At 35.0% G+C, this 21,571-nt stretch overlaps 1 protein-coding gene across 5 annotated transcripts in view; it reads left to right on the forward strand.

Annotated features, from left to right (window-relative positions):
• prom (prominin) overlaps window positions 1-17,684 on the forward strand; it is a 39,116-nt gene extending 21,432 nt beyond the window's left edge. The window contains exons 14-18 of one of the 5 annotated variants that reach the window (XM_089703047.1): window positions 540-730; window positions 13,177-13,335; window positions 15,701-15,834; window positions 16,994-17,050; window positions 17,412-17,684. In XM_089703047.1, the coding sequence (XP_089559173.1) occupies window positions 540-730; window positions 13,177-13,335; window positions 15,701-15,834; window positions 16,994-17,050; window positions 17,412-17,442 (572 nt within the window). In that variant the 3' untranslated portion in view covers window positions 17,443-17,684. Of the gene's footprint in view, window positions 1-539; window positions 731-13,176; window positions 13,336-15,700; window positions 15,835-16,993; window positions 17,051-17,411 lie in introns of those variants that run through there. The other 4 variants (XM_089703048.1, XM_089703049.1, XR_016316552.1 and 1 more) reach the window with 4 other exon arrangements.
• Window positions 17,685-21,571: the final 3,887 nt, after the last annotated feature.

Consider the following 21,571-nt stretch of genomic DNA (forward strand, 5'->3'; position numbering starts at 1 on the left):
TGGAGGAGACACCACGAACAAAATCTGTGCGCCATTTTTTTGCTCTAACTAAGTTTTAAAAATTATTATCTAGTTAGGTACCTACCTACTTACCGATGAAAGTTATTCCTTTGCACTTATCCGTATTATTTGTATTATTTTTGCAATATCGTAACACACACGAAGGCATATTTGATGCGTTTCACTTTAAAACAAATAAAAAATGAGCGTACAGTTACGCCATATGGCGTATGTTGAGCGGAACATAAGTGATGTAGGCGGTGTCGTCTCCATATGTATATCTCAATGTAAATAACTGAAAATTACATGACAATTATAAAGAAATAAAATGAAGACTGTTTTAAAAACAATCGAACGACTATCCAAACAAAGAAAAATATTATTCAAAGAAAGATCAAAGAAAATTTAAATATACAGTTTTCACGCCTTCCTGTTTGGCTTTTCCAAAAGCGACTTCTAAATACACACAACACATCTAACATTGTGTTCTCAGTCGGCAACACAAACGTTGTAATCAACAACAAAGCGTTTTCTTTCAGCTTCAAGAACCCAAAAATTACACACCGCAAATATAAAACCACTGGAACAACTTCGAGCCAACTTAGTGTTCAGACTCACTGAGTTGGAGTTACAATTGATACCGTTTAGAAGAAAATTAAATATATCACTAAGTCACATCCATACAGCTCAGTTTTATATCAATAACCAAGGGGATGTTATTGCTCAGAAGGTATGCGAATGCGAATGTTAATAGTGGGTAAGCTTTTGTGTATTATGCATAGTATTAGTAAATAGTAGGTAGTTTTGTATCTCGATTATTACTAAAACGTAAAAATAATCGTGAAAAATTTCACTAGGTTCATACCGGTTACACATTGTTTTGAATATATCACAGGGCAAATTATCGTTGGGAAAATGCATCCTTTTTTAATATTTTTCTACCCTTACCAACATTTAGAACATAAGATTTCGCTATATTCGGAATATCAATTTGTAAACGTTATACTATTGATCATATTCTTCAACAGCCAAATAATTAAAAACTCTTATTTCTAAAAGGGTCCTACAATTAATCATACAATATGTAGATATGATTTTAAGGAATTTACTTTTGTCTTCATTCATATTTATACAAGCAGCGTGGTGAGAAACGACTTAACTTTTAAAAGAGCGATGCAAACGGAAAACCAGGGTAATAAAACAAACTTTACTAAGATCCGGTTGTCGCGGCGCACAGAACGGATATTTAAAAATAGTTAAGTTATCTTCCAAGGAAAATAAAACACTAAAACCTTGATTTAAAAATAAAACTAGCAAAATTTGTTTGTAGGAGCTTTGCTCAGATATATCATAGAGGAGTTAAAAATAATATTGGTTTAGAACTACAAATATAGTTTTTGAGGGTTGTGAATTTGAAGGGTTCCAATTTAAAGCAAATAGAAACTGTGTGTTCGAATGGCTTGCTGCCCAAGTACATACAAATATCCAACATTTCAATTTTAGCCTTTTAAAACAAAAACAGACACATACCGACTACACGGACTTCGTGTTATTTCATTCTACATGTTGTATTTGAATATCTAGGTCATAATAGAAAAGCTATTAAACACATAAACTTATAAAACGAATTTTAGTAGATAGTTAATATTAATAATCAAAATTAAAAAAAAAAAAAACATATTCCAAGATTTTATTCGCAAACTCAACAATAGCATTAAAAATAAAGTCTATATAAATCACAATAATAGACCCAGAAAGTAACGGCACATTTTACCCGTATTTTCGTCAGGTAATTTCCAACTTAGCGTTTCTAAAAGAACAAAATTCCGTATCACAAATGCAGGAACTGCATTCTCTTTCCCTCATACAATAAACAGAGCACTGCCAAAGTAATTAAGCTCATACGTGCCGACTATTATTCGCAGTTGAAACGACATTTTTGTGGTCCACTCTCGAATAGAGCTAAATTTTATCAAATTTTAACCGAGATTTATTTAACCACATTTCGTTGTGCGACATTGATATGAATGTGATAGTGGATCGCGATTATTAATACTTTTGGAATTGCATAACGATGAACCACTTTAATACTCTTTACTATTGTAGTTGCGTTAGCTAATATTAAGTATTCTGTGACAATAGTATACAAATTCAAATCTGTCTTCTGAGTACTTAAATATATTTTAAAATTATCTTTTGAATCCCTGAAAGTACCTACACACATCAACAAAGTCTATGGATATTTCGACGCCCCCCGCGAATAATCCGGTAATCGTAAAAGTGAAAATGTTCAGGAAAAATAAAAAACCATTTTTCCTTAATAACTCCATTAAACAACAAGTATCAGAGACTTTTAATATCGCATATGGAAGCTAATTTTTTCAGCTATCTGGTTATTTCAACAAAATTTAAGTAGTCCCAAGGGCTTCGTTATAATTTAGCTGGATGCATTTTACTATACTAGTGTAGGTCAAGCTCTGGTCAATAATGTCACTTACGATATTGTTCGTGTAAATTTATATTTTCGACGGCAACAGTAAAATCTTGTTGCGCTAATATTCGTGTTATTTGTTTTGTATACTGAACATTTGTAAAAATCTATTATTTGGTTATTCGATTGTTTAACAGTAACGTACATTTTAGTTATAACTATTACTGTTTATTCGAATAGTTTACTTAAGTATTATTTGATGATTATTATAGTATATTTTATGAAATACAGGACATTTTAGTAAATGAAACAACTTTGGATTGTTTCACAAAACACGATAGTTATTAAACACTTGACCGTAATTTGAAGCTTACTTCATTGAGAAGGCACCTAGCTTTTTCCGCCTATTTTGCCCTCTCTTTCCGTTGTATATATGCTATCTCTCTCGCACACCTCCTCACCAGGTGGCGGGGCGCACGATAATGTGCGGGCGCTGGATGTTTTTTCATTGGCGTCTAGCTTCCGCCGCGAGAAGGTTGTCTACAAGACTACAACCTTGGTGCTATTAAGTATTGCTTAAAGCAAGTGCTAAAAGTGTTAAAAAGTGTATCCCGTCGGATCGGTACAGTGAGTTATTTTTACATCTATTCTAATAATATTTTACTTAAAAATGAGTAAAAATCTTAAAAGTCAACGGTATAATCGTTGGACTTTATTTAAAATGCTGAGGTTTTTAATGAATCCTTCAGCAATAGTTTATTTTTCAATATGCTTAAATACTTAATAGCATGAATAAAGATATTTAAAATTAACGATACAACCGTTACATTTTACTTGAAATAGTAACTTTTCTTTTGAAATATTTCATTATGCAATATGTACTAATTAATATTTGAATTTTTAATACTGTGAGTAAAGCTATTTTAACGGTGTTACCGTTCGGCTTTACTCGAATCGTTAATATTACTTTTGTGATTATTTGATATTACTAGATATATCAAATACCCTCTCTTGTATATAGATATTTTTAATTATTTATTTCATTTTTAATAATGTGTTTTTATTACAAGGTTACAAGTGAATTTTTCTTGGAAAAATTACAATTAATACCTACTTAGTATGGATATGAGCCAACTCGAAGCTTTACAGGCATACAATCCATTGCTACGACTTTATTACATTGTCGTTATCGCTAGGAACGGTTCGGAATTCCTATAATAGTTTATTACTAAAAATTATCGAACGAGATGAGTCAGCTCCAAGAAGTCACGACATGTCAGAACATGTTGTGATATTATTTTATAAATCGTACGGGAGTTACCGCTCAACTGAATAATGATGGATTCGCTCATGTATAGTAGATACGTACCATGAATGTACCACACATTCAAAACTATCCGTAGTCTATACGTGTCCTTTTATGAGTATTATTCTGATCCGTTTTTATGTGAAAATAGACATATTACACACGGCTAATTTGATTGAAAATTACGTTTCCTATGTTTCAAATGATGCAACTTTTTTGTTTAAACGAGTAAGTACCAAAATTTTACAATTAAATTCTTTGGTTTACTGAACTTGTGCTGAAAGGGTTATCGTATAATAATTATCGAGATACCTTAATATAAATTAGATTTAGATACATTTCAATTCACTTCTAACGTTTTAGAATAATATTATAAACTTGTACACCTTGACAAAAAGTAAAAAATTGCGGGTGAGTGGAGATTATTTTGTTCAATTAAATATAACGTCCTACGACGGTATGGTTGCGTTCGTAAGGAATGTTAACGGATATAAAGCAACTAAATGTTACATCGATTGCATGAACAAAAATAAATATGAATCGAAGTTCATTTTAAAATTTAGTGAATTGATTTGAATTATGAATTTATTAAATAGTTAGTTCTTTTTATATAAACATAATAATGAATTACCATTGTCAAATCAATTCTTATTAATCATCCTGGACAGTTGTCGCTAACATTGGAAAATAAGTTAAAAGACCTTGTTAATTGCTATATTATTTAAATGATTATTTACTGCTAATTTTATATTAGCACTAAGGTGTATTCTTGCTCGAAGCAGAATACATAAATGTGGCCACTACTCCTCGCAGGGGTTAGCCAGGTCAAATCCACCCTCGCAGGGTGTCTCTTAAGCATTTTTTGGCAGGCCCTACTTATTTCTAGTTACAAACATCCCTCGCGCAGCTGTCGCTCGCAGGGAAATGGTGCAAATATATATCGGCCCTCGCGGGGCTTTGATTACAACCGTCCCTCACGGAAAAGATGGTGCAAATATATATCAGCCCTCGCGGGGCTTTGATTACAACCGTCCCTCACGGAGAAATGGTGCAAATATATATCAGCCCTCGCGGGGCTTTGACTACAACAGTACCTCACGGAGACATGGTGCAAAATATATATCAGCCCTCGCGGGGCTTTGATGGCGATTGGGGCAAATATACAAAGGATTGATCATTAAAATGATCATAGATATTTGCTTTCGTCAACGAGGACCCACGAAAGAAGTTTTGGATATGACCGTATCGGATCTTCACTCTTCTAAGGTAGGTAGAAAAAGGTTTTGAAATCTTCTTCACAGTGGGCAGTATAGTAATATGACCTAATAAATACAATAAAGGTTAGAGACGTCAAATAATGGGCGCATGAAATTGATACTTCGTATCCTAAAAGTTTACGCTTCAGGAATCAGGAAACCACCATTGGTTTACCAATTATGGAAATTGGAATTGAACAAATCGTATTTACCAATGTAAAGCCTATTCACAACAAAGGAAGGCGAGTCGGATCAAATATCATCTCGCAGATGATTTGTGGCGGTGGTTTCGAGGATTGTCACCAAGCCTTGTGTCAACGGTATGTTTGGTATCGTCATTCAATGGCACTAGCCGTCCAATTTTCATATAAAAACATCGGAAGAGATTTTTTAATCGCAAAGCGATTGAATGTAACAAATGACGATTGATTCAAAATCAAATTTCAAATTTCAAACGATTGATTACGTATATTTGACCTCTCATAGGCCTATTTTAGTTGCCCGGTCTTGTAGGCAATTTATTTGACTCGTTTTTCAACCCATTTGACCTCATTATTGCACCCATGAGATTTTTCTTCAGGGCTCAAACAATAAATCGCTGAGGGATTAGGATAATCGTTTGTTAGACAAGTTTCTTGTCATCCCACCAGGATTATTATATTGTATAATAAAGTTATATATACAACTATTTACGTAAAACGTTTAAGTACTCAACGAATACTGAGAATACTGACTGTTGAGTTACATAGGATAGAGGATAAATAACGGAAAGTCAATCTATCCAAACAAAAGCCTCTTATTATTAGATATTACTTGGAACCCCTACCCTATCGAGAAAGCTCTGCCAAATGACTGTTCATTTCTTTGCTTTGAGGGGGGGGGGGGGGCAATAAATGAAATGCAGTAGGTACAGACTATAAGGCTTTTAAAATATAAGTCTGGTAAGCGAACTAAACTTTGCTAGTTTAGTTCTTGCTATATCGCTGTCCGTGGCTGCTTCGCGTGTTTACGGATGAATAAAGTAATGTCCTGTCTTCGCATCCACAGCTAACTGTCTTATACTGTCATAATCTTAACACAGATTCATTGGACATAGCTCCCCACGAGCTCTGTTCTTCATTTTTGCACTCGCACAACTGTGGACAACACGAGAGCAATGCCTGCATTGGTAGCAGTTACAATCAAGGGCTTGCAAGGTAGGCTAGCCATATTACGGATGTTGGAACAACCGACTATATTTAGGGCAATTTTCTTTGTCCAGTGTAACGTTTAGACTGTCGTAGCATTCCTACGGAACAAAGATGGGATCAGATCTGCATCCTTAATGAAGTTAATCGAAAGGAGATACTTTCAGACGACGATAGTATTCAAAATCCACCATATTCCTGAGCATAATAATGCATAGTTAAGCTTATAATCTCTCTTGCCATTATCCTGCAGCAGAATTCCTTGGCGATAATTTGTTCTCTTAATGCTGGGGCCACACTAACGTCTAACATCTAATGCCCTTTATCGCGATAATTATTCCGATAATTTTTAAGGCGTTAAGTGGGTGGCTACACTTGAACGGTCAACGTGAATGCCGATTGTTGGCGATAAAAACAGCGTTAATTTTACTAAAATTCTAGCAAGATGGACGTAGTGTGACCGCTTCATTGCGTTAATTCTCGCGATAAAGCTATCGCCTCGCCAAACGGCAATGTTAATGCCGTTGTTAAATAATACTGGCTACACCTAAAGTTAACGTCCATTAATTAATGGCATTTCCCGTTAGTGTGGCCCCAGCATTAGAACGAGCGAGGTTGTTACGATAATATGAGAAATCCTGTCAGTTAGAGACCTGAACGACGCGATAGAGTACCGCTATTTCAGTAGTAGTAGCACCTAGAAGGGTGAAGGTATTCTGGAAAGCGGAACTGAAGGCCCGGTCAGCAGCACCAGCCACCTAATAGACAGTGTTCAGTGCTGCACCACTATAATCTGCAAAATGACTCTGACGGTATGAAAATGTGGAGTACATTTTCAAAATATCAAATGATATAGTTGGAATAAAAATCCTATTTGCCTCCGTCTACCCAAAAGACGTACGGAGTAGCTAGTAGTAGTTGGTTGAATTATAATAAGTATAGTTAAAATCCTTTATTACTGACTGGATAAATTTGGCTCTTTTCCTATCTGACGTTCATATAGCTGTTGACTGCCTAGTGTTATGCACAAACACTATTATAAATAAGTCACGTTATGTAGTCCCGAGACTTTCGGTATATAAGTTCTGATGTAAATCATAATTATATCTTAAAACTGAATTGATTAAAAGTAACGTACTTAGCTGTAGTAATAATTGCAGTTTTGGGACACAGATAAGCTCTTTATCATTTTAGTCTCTTGAGTTCAGTATATTTGTTTCCAGTACAGAGTTTATGACCTATCAGTTTTAAATAAATAATTCATGCATTGTACTGAAAGTACCAGCCATGTTTAGATTATGATTGCGACGTTGGCTCTAAACATTAAAAGATACCGCACGGTTTAGTTGGATGTTAAAAATCTGTATTATAATTTAAACCATTTACCTGTTTTGTTATTTTATTGCCTTATTCAAGGGGTGACCTTTTAAATTTACTTCTGACCCCAAAAGTAAGGACCAAGGTCTCTTCTTGTCCGCTTGTAGCAGGTTGGGTTAAAACTGTGTGAGTGGAGACATTTGGTAATTCTATGTTAAGATGATTCAATGATGCTTCTGCAGAGTTCTAATTGAATAAATAAAGGTTTGAGTTTGAGGTATTTTTGCCTCGTCGGGATCAGCTGTTGCTTCATTTTGTAAGTAACATCTAAATGCGTAATTGAAAGTCGTTACTGGCGCTTTCGCAGATTTACGCTAAAGATAGTGGAAATTGTAGTAACTTTAACTTTTCAAGCCCAAAAAGGTTAACTAAGGTACGCTTGAACCAATCTCATAAGTTCTAATACTTTTAATCATTATGATTAACTTTTTGGTTCTTATTTGATTAACTTTTCATCTGGGATTGTTAATATATTATATAATATAAAAAATTGTGTGATTTATAAGTAGGTATACTATCTGCACACCTTACTCTTTCAAATAAAGAAATAAGTAATTACTTATGTATTCAAATTCACATTGGCGTCACATTGTACACCAGGTGGGTAACAAACAGGTCTCAATGAAGTAAGCTTCAAATTACGGTCAAGTGTTTAATAGCTGTGTTTTACCTGAAAATAAAACACATATTAAATACTTACCTATATTTGAAGCTTACACTTAACGTCCACCTGTTGTGGATTTCGACTCAATGAAAAAACATCCAGCGCCCGCACATTATCGTGCGCCCCGCCACCTGGTGAGGAGGTGTGCGAGAGAGATAGCATATATACAACGGAAAGAGAGGGCAAAATAGGCGGAAAAAGCTAGGTGCCTTCTCAATGAAGTAAGCTTCAAATATAGGTAAGTATTTAATATGTGTTTTATTTTCAGGTAAAACACAGCTATTATTATTATAAAAAATAGACACTGCACTGAAGACACGACTATTACACATGATTACATAATCATGAAAATTATACTATGGTCCTATTACAGTTAAAAATTTAATCAGAATCCTCATCAGAACCTCACAAAATGCGAATCCACCGTGACCAGTCAGTACTTGTGTGGTGTGGTGTGTGATGTCTTTTTCCCGACTACCTTGTATGCAGCAGCAGCGCTTGGGAAAAAGCATTCCTCCTCCTATCCCATTCGCTGATCGTAGCCTGTCTCAAAATACGCTTGACGAATGAAACAGGACACAGATCGTAATCCGGTTTCCTCCTCAACCCCAGAGCGGCCTCCTTGGCTAACTCGTCTGCCCGTTCGTTCCCCGCCCTGCGTGCGCCTTAATTCAAAACAGGGAGACCTCCCGCCTCTGCAATGCAGCTTTTCGGAGGGCCGCCCGTGTTTGTACAGTCAGGGGATGAGAGGAACTTAGGGTAACCGCCTGGAGCGCCGATCTGGAGTCAACAAGGACACCGACCTTTGCCGCTCTACTCTTGCAAAACTATGTCTACTGCTCTTTTGAGCGCTAGGAGCTCAGCCTGATAGACGGTACAATACGGTGGCAACGCAAGCTTAATGGCCTTTGTCTCGGCATCACCTTTCCATACGGAAAGGGCGGCTCCGACTCGACCCTCTATCTTGCTGCCGTCCGTATATACCCTGTGGACGTGGCTGTTAACCACGTCAGCATAGGTGTCCTCATTTATCAAGCCGAGCCCCAGCTCTACCTGGTCTGCCGGATGTGGGTCCTCAATCGCAAGAGCCATTCGTTCCACCTCCCTGTCCCTCAACACCGCCGGGTGCGACACACCCCTCTTGATCTCATAAAGCCTCGAAGCTTCGAGTATCCTGAGGTCAAGAGGGAGAATCCCAGCCAACAGCATCGCAGAGTTCAGGGAGACAGTCCGATATGCTCTGCAGATCTTCTGGGCGTAACCCCGTTGAACGGTGTTAAGCCTCTTTTGGACCCCCATCTTTTCCGTAGTGGGTGCCCACGCTGCTGATGCATACAAGATAGTCGGTTCTATGACTGCGATATATACAGGGTGTCCCGTAAGTAGTGGACCAACGGGTTATGGGGAGTAGAGGGACTTATTATCTAACAAAAATACTTAAATTTATTGTCCTAAGCCATAAAGTTTTTGATTTATGCTTTATTTTCAAAATTTGATAAAAATATCATCCACGTAAGCTTAATATGAACTTTTACCATTTCTGTTTTTATTTTATTCTTATTTTTTTGTTCAAGGTTGTTAAGAATACATAAGTCTTCCTAATTAAAATGATACTCAAGCATAATTAACAACAACAACAAAATTAGACCAAGAAATAGGTAAAATTTTACGTTTTAAAAATTTACGGACTGAAGTTTGAACAAAGCTGGTGTAAAAAAAATGTATGGTGACCCTGTGAAACTTTATTTTAAAAACTTCTACATTTCATACAAATTACAAAAAGGTATAATTGTGTGGTATAAAGTATTTAAAAAAATGTTAAATTGGCGTACAACACTCAAATTAGAAATTATCAGGTAGTCAACTCATTAAGTTATCCGAGAATTATTGCCTTTATGGGCGCGCGCTGGAATTCTTTTGTATTGTTTCTGGCCAATCATAAACGATACTTGAACCCACTATTATTTTCTTTGACTTTCAACTATTTCAGTGACTTGCTTATAGCTCGGAACTACACGCGTGTTTAGCTTGAATCCGTCATTACGATATTATTCTTTGTTGAAGTGCGCTTGAATTGGACACTGATTTTGCTTGTGATTTGGATGTTGTTCGACTTTGGTTTTTTGAAGGAAACTGCCTAATACATACACTCCACGTGAATATGCAGAAAAATGTTTTTTATTTATGGACTCAGTGATGGAAATGCTCGACAAGCAGCACGTGTTTATCGTGAGCGTTATCCCAATCGGGATTGCTATCCTGATCACCGATTTTTTCTCAGAGTAAATAACGCATAACATGAAGGTCGTATTCCTGGAATTGGAAATCGAATAGGAAGGCCTAGATCAGTCGATGATCGTCTAATATTGACAGAAGTAGAAGAAGATCCTTCAACTAGTACTCGCCGTATTGCTAGTGCTACGCACTGGTGTACCAAGAAGTACAGTGCATCGCATATTGAAGAGAAGTGATTTACACCCGTATCATGTACGAGTGAACAAGCATTAATACCAGGTGATTATCAACGACGAATTAATTTTTGTCGAGAGATGCTTGATGCTTGGATCAAAATTGTTTTAACTCAATAATTTTTTTAACATTTCTGCATATTCACGTGGAGTGTATGTATTAGGCAATTTCCTTCAAAAAACTAAAGTCGAACAATATCCAAATCACAAGCAAAATCAGTGTCCAATTCAAGCGTACTTCAACAAAGAATAATATCGTAATGACAGGATCAAGCTCAACACGCGTGTAGTTCCGAGCTATAAGCAAGTCACTGAAATAGTTGAAAGTCAAAGAAAATAATAGTGGGTTCAAGTATCGTTTATGATTGGCCAGAAACAATACAAAAGAATTCCAGCGCGCGCCCATAAAGGCAATAATTCTCGGAATAACTTAATGAGTTGACTACCTGATAATTTCTAATTTGAATGTTGTACGCCAATTTAACATTTTTTTAAATACTTTATACCACACAATTATACCTTTTTGTAATTTGTATGAGATGTAGAAGTTTTTAAAATAAAGTTTCACAGGGTCACCATACATTTTTTTTACACCAGCTTTGTTCAAACTTCATTCCGTAAATTTTTAAAACGTAAAATTTTACCTATTTTTTGGTCTAATTTTGTTGTTGTTGTTAATTATGCTTGAGTATCATTTTAATTAGGCAGACTTATGTATTCTTAACAACCTTGAACAAAAAAATAAGAATAAAATAAAAACAGAAATGGTAAAAGTTCATATTAAGCTTACGTGGATGATATTTTTATCAAATTTTGAAAATAAAGCATAAATCAAAAACTTTATGGTTTAGGACAATAAATTTTAGTATTTTTGTTAGATAATAAGTCCCTCTACTCCCCATAACCCGTTGGTCCACTACTTACGGGACACCCTGTATAGTCTTAACTACTTGGGGGTTAAGCCCCCAACTTACTCTAGCTGCTCTTGCTAATAGCTTATAACGGGCGATTGCCTTTTTGCAAACGCTCCCGACGTTTCGGTCAATGTCAGGCCGCCATCAATAGTAAGGCCCAGTATCTTAATACTTTCGAAATATTGGATGTCCACACTCCCCATTACAAGTCGTGGCATGACAAATTTTAATTTTCGTGTCGAGAGCAGGGCACATGTCTTGTGTGGTGCGAATTTTTGGTTTATTTCTGACACCCCATTCGTCAATTTTCCTCAAGTTTGTCTTCGTCTCTACTTCTAAAGCAGTATCTCCATCAAACACTAGCACAATGTCGTCGGCAAAAGCCTGACAAAACACATTCTTCCACTCAGGTATCTGCTGATCAACCGCCTTACGTTCCCCGAACACCCAACTTCGGCCAACCGCACCTTTATGACTGGCCACCAGGCGCTGTCGAAGGCTCCCTTTATGTCCAGAAATACCACAACAGAAATCTTCTTCTCCTCCCTCTTGTTTCTGATGTGGCCCACCAGTCTATAGAGGGCGTCCTCGGTGCTCCTCTGTGGCATGAAGCCATACTGATGGGGGCTTATTGTGGGCAGCAGGTAGAACCTGAGTCAGACGACCAGCATCTAATGAAGATGAAGATGAAGGTTTCGATGTGGTCTATTCTGATGCCTGCCTCGTTTATCAAACAATCAAACTTTCATCTCTTTTAATTTTTCTAAGGCCGTGTAAATCATTTGCTCAGTAATAGAAAGTGTTTAAAATAATACCTTGCATACTTGCACTCCATAATGAATGTATCTGGAAATCGATTTCTTAATAAAACCCCGAATAAGCCTGTACTAGCACTTACTTAAATAATGTAGAAAACTATTTACCTGAATAATATCGTAACAATGTTTACTGTCGAAGCATATTGATATTATTTTTCGTAAAGATCTAAAACCATATTATTCGTTTAAAATACATTTTAATGTTATTTTATGGAATAAACGCGTAATTTTTCATATCTTCGTAAATAAAGATAGAAAAATTCTGAAAAAAATTTACATGGTGTATTTTAACTTCTAGATGCCGAAAAACGCATAACATGAAAAACCCCGTAATAGGTCATTACCGGATTATTCGCGGGGGGCGTCGATTTGGAGAATCTTGTGATATTGTAAGAATTATAGCTCATTTTAAGGTCTTTAATAAATTTCTTGTCATAAAACTATGAATTTTGACTAAAATTAGACATTTTTTCCAAAAATTTAATTATAAATAATCAGTATTGTCAGCATTTACATTTTATCGATAAGATCGGTAATTTTTACTTAAAATTGAATACGAATGTCTTATTGCGTTATGAGGACCTGTGTTCTTTGGCAGTGTTCGTAAAGTTGTTGAGCCGTACTTAAAATTTTGTTCTTCTCCTAAATACCCACGATACAAGAACCACCTTCATTGTCCAAGAATTTCTTTCAAAAAAAATAAAAGCATACAATACAAGAACTACCCCCATCGTCCAAAACAAGAACGTTCACAGAAAGCGGCGACGTTCGTATCGCGGCTGGTGTCGCACACGGCCGGCTGGCGGACACACGTGCTCACCTCCGCGGGGAAACACGCGGGAAGATGCCGACCGCTCTTCACCGTGTACTCCGCTGTACGATCCCTGCTGTGTACTAAATATGTTGCTTCTTTGGTGAGTATGTGACTATCATCATCATTATCAGCCCATGCTTGTCCACTCCTGGACATAGGCCTCAGACATGGCACGCGATTAAGCCCGGCAAAATAAGACTATAGTTATAGGTAGATATTTTATAGATAATATGTCTATATTGAATATGTTGTTTTACGGCAAGAAACCAACAATATAGGGCTAAGTGGTGATGGGTCCATGTGGTCCATGGGTGAGACTTACGTCCAACAGTGGACGAACACAGGTTGAAAGAGATGTTGTTTTATTGGTGAGGTGGTTATACCATACGATTATAGGTATGGTTTTATGTGTATTTTTGATATAGTATAATTTGGCTATCATGAAAAAGTAGCCCTGATGTTTTTCTAAGGATTGAATCTCGTTTTCTTTATATGTAGTTTGAACTATGTATACATACATACCATAGTAAATACTCTGTCTATCTTTCTCTGTGTTTGTATACAGTAATTTGCAATTTTTCTCTTTTTTGAATTTATGAACATTAAAAATACGCATTACATACGATAAGAAATTAGGACGCAATTCCAGGGAAAGATATAGCGAGCTTTCTGAAAATGATTCGTCTGTAAAATAAATACTTACTTCGATATTACAATATTAAGCTTTATTTTGGTAGTTCTGATTGTTTTTAGTGCACCAAATATATACCAGGTATTAAATTATTACCTATTAATAAATTACACCGCCTATATGACACAGTTAGACCAAATTGGAAAGTTACAAAACTTATTGATAAACAATTTCTTATAATAATATTATTTTGAACGTGGCATTTTGTCAATATTGATTTCGATATCCTAATAATATAGGTCCTTAGATGAACGTGTCAAGAGTAATTGATGATTTTCACTTAACTTTACTAAATCTGGAACTTTCGTTGCGTAGTGATTATAATAAATTGTGTGGCATTCAGTTGGTAATTAAATTACTAAATTTTATAGAAGTAATTTATATTAGAACTTTCTGCAACGACAATCTATCCCATGTGTATTTATATACTATATCATAAAAGTATACAATAGCGTGTAGCATCATAAAAAGTGAAGTCCCGTGTCCCCTAGTGGGGTAAGGGGCAGATGCATTATGCATACATCTGTTTCACTGATCCATTTCCTTTAGGGACAAGTAGGCGATCAGCCTTCTGTGTCCTGCCAGACCGAGGCATTTTTTTTTCTTCTTCTCTACCGGGAATCGAACCCAGGACCCCTCGGTTCTACGCTCACGCGTCAACCACTGTACCAAGGAGGCGGTCAAGTGTAGCATCATGCATGAGTAAGAATTAAAATATAAAGCAACTTCTATCAAAGGTTAATTCATATAAAGAAACAAAGGGAATATATCGTCTCCTTCTTATTATATTACATTACTATTATTTCTACCAAATTATATACTTATAATTTTTTGTAAGCATTACCTGGAAAAAAGAAAGCTCTATAAAGAGCAACATGTTATACCAAACAGAGTTAAGCCACTGCGTAAGTTAATAATAATTAATGAATCAACACTACCATTTTGTACTGTTGATTTTCTACTCTAATATAGGTACTACAAAAGGTTTTAAAACACGCTTAATTAATTATATTAATTCACCCCAAAGGTGCGAACACTTAACCAAAGAGTTAAGGGTCAAGTGCTGGTGACCACAGGAATAAATTGTGTTTTATATCCTTTTCCTTCATTTCCAAATTAATATGTATTTATTAATTAAGCATGATTGTTATATTATATTATGTATTTGCAACGATATTTTGGGTAAAAAGGCGTAGATAGGTCACCAACTGTTCAACACAGCATTCGATTTTCAGACACGATTAGTATATTAATTAGTAATTACTATCGTCAGCAAAAAAGAGGCAACCAGCTTACCATCAGGCGAGATCGTGGCCAAGCGATCCCCTATTGCAGCGTAAAAAAAACCGAAGTAGAATGTGGCTAATTTGCCACATCTTGACGTGCCACTCCCGGAGTGCTTGTAACCTATCTACACCTTTCTTCTTATAATATCATTGTGTATATGTTTCAAATTTGATTTTATATAGAAGTATGACGACGCGGTTGGCGCAGTGGTAAAGTAACTGCCTACTGAGCCGACGGTCCCGGGTTCGATCCCCGGTCAGGGCAAATATTTGTGTGATGAACTCAATTATTTGTTCTTGGGTCTGGGTGTTATTATCTATATATGTATTAATAATATTATATTTATCGTCGCCTAGTACCCACAACACAAGCCTTAATTGAGCTTACTGTGGGACTAGGTCGATTTGTGTAATAATGTCCTATAATATTTGTTTATTATTTAATTATTAATAAAACTTCTATAGAAATTGAATGTATTTTTTTTCAGCACGGCTGGTGGTTTTGTGGCGTTCTTTTGGGAATATTCTGGTTCACCACACTCACACCGCTCTGTGTGAAACTCTGGAGATCGTTTGGCAAAAAGATCCGAGCAATGGAAACTTTGAACCTCACCAATTTGAGGTAAGACGTCTTATTGTACGTATCTATGCTTTAAATTTGAACCTTTAAGTTTTAAATTTATTTATTTTATATTTTGTTTATTAAATAAGAGGGTAGGGTAGGGAGAGGGTATCTAGATAATGATCAAATCAGGAAGTAGGTATACGTTTTAAAAATAAAAGTCTAAGAATTTGAAATATGTAATTTCAAATATAGTATTAATCACAAGAAATCTATTTTACATAAAATAACACATAGGTACGTCTTGAAATTTATTAATAGGACATTTATTTTGCGATATATTTACGAAACTCATTCAAAAGTAATATGAACCTTCGCGCCTACACGTATTCTTTAGCAATAATGTAGTTATGTGGAATAACTTCTATTACTGAATGTATGTGTTATTAAAAAATTAATAATACATGGAATTCCTAAGTTAAATAGCATTGGCAATATCATAAATAATTGATGTAATTACACGCGATAAAAGCCGAGATGGCATTGCCAACACAGAATTGACATTAAAATAGGGAAAGTAATATAATAAATCCAATTTTTTGTTAATCAGCCCTAAATGTACCTAATAAATAACGAATAATTAATCCAATCAATTTAATCTTTTTGACTGATCTGTTTATTTGTAAATAAGGGATAATGCAATGGATTTATTCATACAACGATGCGATTATCAAATATTTATCATATTTACCAACGACGATATTTACATTGATGTGTCAAACATTACAACGAGCACTGTCAGTGGGCTCGGTAGATTAAATAATTGTTACAAATAAATTTCATTTTGTAAATCCATTATTTTATAACGATGCGCGATGTATAATAGATCGGGATTAAGCAGTCTTATACTTTCCTTGAATTTGCGAAATCAATCAACTATTTAACTATTTTAATTCCAAATTCAATTAATTTTTTAAACTGAGAATAAAAAGCTGAAATAATGAAATAAAAATTTAGCTGTCATGGAAAAGTATACAAATCTTGTAGGTAACCTATACAACAACCTATACAAAACAGAGCGAAAAGGCTTATTCCAGTAAATAACATGTGACACGCACTTGATTCGCACGGCTTTACTAAAAAAATAACTCCTAGAAGTAAATCATGGGGAAAACATAGAGAAAGTGAAGGACCATAAAAAGATTGATTTATTTAACAGCCAGCAAGGAACACCGGCCACAGCTGTTTGCGACGACGGCAATTGGACTGCTCCAGGGTTTGTATTGTGTTTATGCGTTTAAATTCATACTACATAATATAATGATTATAATAGTAATCGTATTATATGGATATAAAGTGTTGAAATTTGTATGTACCTTCTTACGGCATCGCATTAAATATTTAGCATTTTCGACTTTTTATAAAAGATTCTGAAAAAAGCTCTATTCTTTGTATTGTTTTTACATAATAATCTGGTCTTTCGTTTTTCCCTAGCACATTTAGGGAATTATCATCATGAGATAAAACTATATAAATAAGAATTTGTATTACATTAGTACCTAATTGTAGTTATAAATGTTACTTACTAGATTATTATTTAATTCAATGCGTTAAAATCGTGATATTTGTCTTTTCAGGCCCCCACCACCAAGAAACGACAGTTGGTGATAAAAAATACATCCCTTAATTGAATTAATATAAATTTGCTTCTGATTTAATTTATCATTCCCATTATAAATACAAGCACAAAATTTATTACTATAACCATTTCTTGCTTTTAAGGAATACTGCATTTTTTATGTTTTCTCGCATTTATATACTTAGTGATTTTAATTTTCTTTAAGCGTTTTGTTTATATATGGTGTATTTTGAAATGTAACTTTTAGGTTCTTGAACGAATTAAATGTTTTATGGTTTGTGTTAATTTTTTATACAGACCCACGAATGCAACTCTATATAATACTAGATGTGCTCCGCGGTTTTACCCGCAGTGCTCCGCTCCTGTTGGTCTTAGCGAGAAGATAGATGATAGCCTATAGCCTTCCTCGATATATGGGCTTATCTAACACCGAAAGAGTTTTTCAAATCGAACCAGTAGTTTCCGAGAATAGCGCGTTCAAACAAACAAACAAACTCTTCAGATTTATAATATTAGTATAGATTTCTTCGGTTTGTCGCCTCCACGGAAACCAACAAAAATATTGTGACAAAACTAGCAAGTTCCCGGGACAAACTTTCCACTCCATGAAAATTTATCACCGGCAGGAAGCGTCTCTTCATTTTCCTTGTTACCATAGGAAAAACTATTTTCCCTGTTTTTATAAAGCGACTGTAGGTAAACACTATCAATGAGCACCTGAAAATTGGCCTTGGAATAGATATTATGTTATTAAAATTAAAAGTGATATGAATCAGTAGGGCACTTATTAATTTATTATTGAGACGAATTTCAGTATCTACCATAATATAACGCGAGTCGCGAATGTGACTGTCGGTGTATTATAATAATATGTTGATGTTGGACCATGGACTACTTACATGATATAATATGAAAAATCCTTGAAGGTAAGATAACATTACATAGGGACATTAGGGACATTTGTATGTCGTTCACAACACATTACCACAACACATTCACGCTACTTCTTGTGAGAATAACGTAAAACTCTAACTTCATAGTTACACTTATGCCGATAAAATTTACTTACATTGAATCTGATAATGCTGAATATATATTTAAATCATTACAAATCCAGTAAACATAGGTAACTGTCCGCCCCCCCTGAAGAATTATTTCATATTCTAAGAACATTTTTTAAAACATAATATTATGGCGTGAATGTTTTCATTATAATAATAGCTTATATACAATATAAGCTCACCCACAATAGTCTCGAGAATGGTCCAACGTTTATCCTCGTGTCTACTTAGTTGCATATTAATAACACGTGTGACCTAAAATACAGTTTTCGCAGACCTTATAACTTTAAATTAATATTAATAACTGGTTTACACCGAACCTATTGCTATATTTCTGTGCAAAAGAGATCCGGCGTTATTATAAAGTCGTTAGTTATGAAACTTAAATAATTTATATCTATGGGGATATGTTATTATTTAATCTTATTTCGTCGGTAACTATTATATTGGACTTGAGGTCCCTTAACACTTAGCGTGTAGGCATTTGTTGTTAAATTGTAGTGTTGCTAAATATTCTGTATACAAAATATAATTAACAAAAAAGATCTTCAATAAAGATATAGCCTCCTAACATATAATGCATCAGTACGAACATTCAATTACATCGATACTTAATATCTTCCATATACACCTCTTCTTTACGAAACCTTTACAATAATTAAATCAAACGAGGAAGCGTTTATGATCGTATTTAATGAACGCGAGCATTAAATTTGACAGCCATTTCAAAGCAATAAATACTAGTTTTGGTCCAAACAGTAAACACATAAACATTATATTTTATAGCACCCTACCTGCCGTTACAGGGAAAAAAGCGAACCATTAAATGACACACTATTTTCGGCTGACAAAAATTGGCCTGAGGCCAGATTATAGGGTGAAAATGAATGTGCTAAAAATATAGCATGCAAAATATAGCAGGCATTCCTTATAAATAAGAATCAGAATTACATACATACAATTACTTACATCGAAAACTATAAAAAGGTACAATTTGGTGCCAAAAATATATCCATTTTATTACGACTATTCTTACAGAAGACGAACTGAAGTCATGTACAAATCATGGAACCATTTATATGCCACAGAGCATTAGAAAATATGCCAAGTGCATTATATTTTATTTATATTATGTACCTATCTATTTTACTCGTGAAACTTACACCTCTATGTGGCACACTTGTTGTAAAAAAATGTATTGTGACATTTTTTGTACAAGAAATCTTTACATTTCGAGTACAGTCGTTAAAATAACTTTGGGTCATAAAAATTTTCGCATTCAAGTACATTTCAACCTTCTAACCCATTCGTGTCCTTATTTGTTAAGGTTTTATTAAATTCAAGGTCATAATTGAGGTTATGGGAGACGGAACAAATATTATTTATAGCCTAAATTAATACGCAATACGCAAATTAATAACACTTCCTTTTGCATAAACATATTTTTTTTGTTCACTAATAGAATACAGGTTGACTTTTTTTGATTTAACTCTACACGGAGAAACCTAATACACCGATAAAATAAAACGTTCTTAGATTCTATACTAATATAAGTACTAAATGATATCTAGTTATTTAACTCTACGTAAAACGGTGTAACTATTTGCTACTCAATTAACTTAGGTAAAAATATTCCATAAAGTTTAAAAATTTTACAAAATTTCGACACGAATGTAAAGTAGGTCAACAGTACGAATATATTATAAATTGCAAACTGACTGCTAATTTGCCTTTTGAAACAATAAATATAAAAATCCTATCTTGGTTTGATCAGCTAATACACATATTTTTGCTCGTCCCCTTGTCTCTCCATTCGCATACCTCTTATTTAACATAATCAAACTACCGAGATATCCATATTATATTTTTGAACATGAACAAATAAATGCAGCATCAAAAATGCTAACGTTAAAAGGATTGCTTTAAAACTTCGATAAGAAAGAAAGAAAGAAAGAAAGAAAAAACGTTTATTTAATGACACATAGCCTCACACATACATAATGAAAAACAATTTATACAATACTTATATGCTACAATACTTACTTACTACAATACTTAAAAATACACATTGAAGTGTAAGGGGAAATCACTCGGTGAGCATCTGTGACGTAAAAAAAACGTCACAGCACCGATTTTCAGTGAGCCCCGAGAGCAATTATTCGTCATAATAATATATTTTTAAATGAAGAAAAGAAAATATAAGATAATATACTAGTTACGATCTATAAAGCTAAATACACGATATATTATATTAAGCAATACAGTGAGTAATGGATCGTCAAAAGTCAACTGGTTAATATTTCGTCGACCTTAACTAGTATTGGTTGCGACACCGCGCAAAATCATACCAACAAAGTCCATTGTTTGTTAGCTCGTTATTGTAATTAATAAAGTATATCGCTATTATAAAGTGACGACACTTACAGAATAAAATTGGTTGATTTAATATTCTCATATGAAAATATTGTAGTGACTGCAACTGTTTGTACAAATGGATTATATACTTTAACTAGCTTCCGCCCACGACTTTGTACGTGCATCCCCGTTTTTCCCCGTTCCCGCAAGAATTTCTGGAAATCCTTTCTTAGCGGATGCCTACGTCCTAACATCTACCTGCATGCCAAATTTCAGCCCGATACGTCCAGTGGTTTGGGCGGTGCGTTTATAGGTCACTATATCAGTCACCTTTGAGTTTAAGGCGCGGGACATATTATACAAGCGGCGCGGCGCGCCGCGGGCGCGCCGCGGGCGCGCTGCCGGCGTGCATCGGGTGCGCTATTGGCATTTTGTATGAAATAATTTTGGAAAGGCGGCGCAACCTTGGCACAACCGTGGCGTGCCGTCTCGACGCCTGTCCAAAATTCTTTCATACAAAATGTATAAGAAGGACGTGGTGCAAAACAGATTCAAGAGGTGCGCTTATGGCACGCCCGCGCCCGCGCCGCTTGTGTTTGACCCGCGCCTTATATATATTTAGATTGGCATTTGATTTTAAGTAACATGTTCTATTTATTTACATTAATTCTAATTTTAATTGAATCATCCCCTAAAATAAACGTGAAACCGTCTGAATATTTGGGTGTTGTACAGAATTAAG

Source organism: Colias philodice, chromosome 14 (assembly GCF_061535455.1).
Source record: "Colias philodice isolate Cphi_HAF_F1 chromosome 14, ilColPhil1 Martin Lab GWU primary, whole genome shotgun sequence".
Taxonomy (NCBI): Eukaryota; Metazoa; Arthropoda; class Insecta; order Lepidoptera; family Pieridae; genus Colias; species Colias philodice.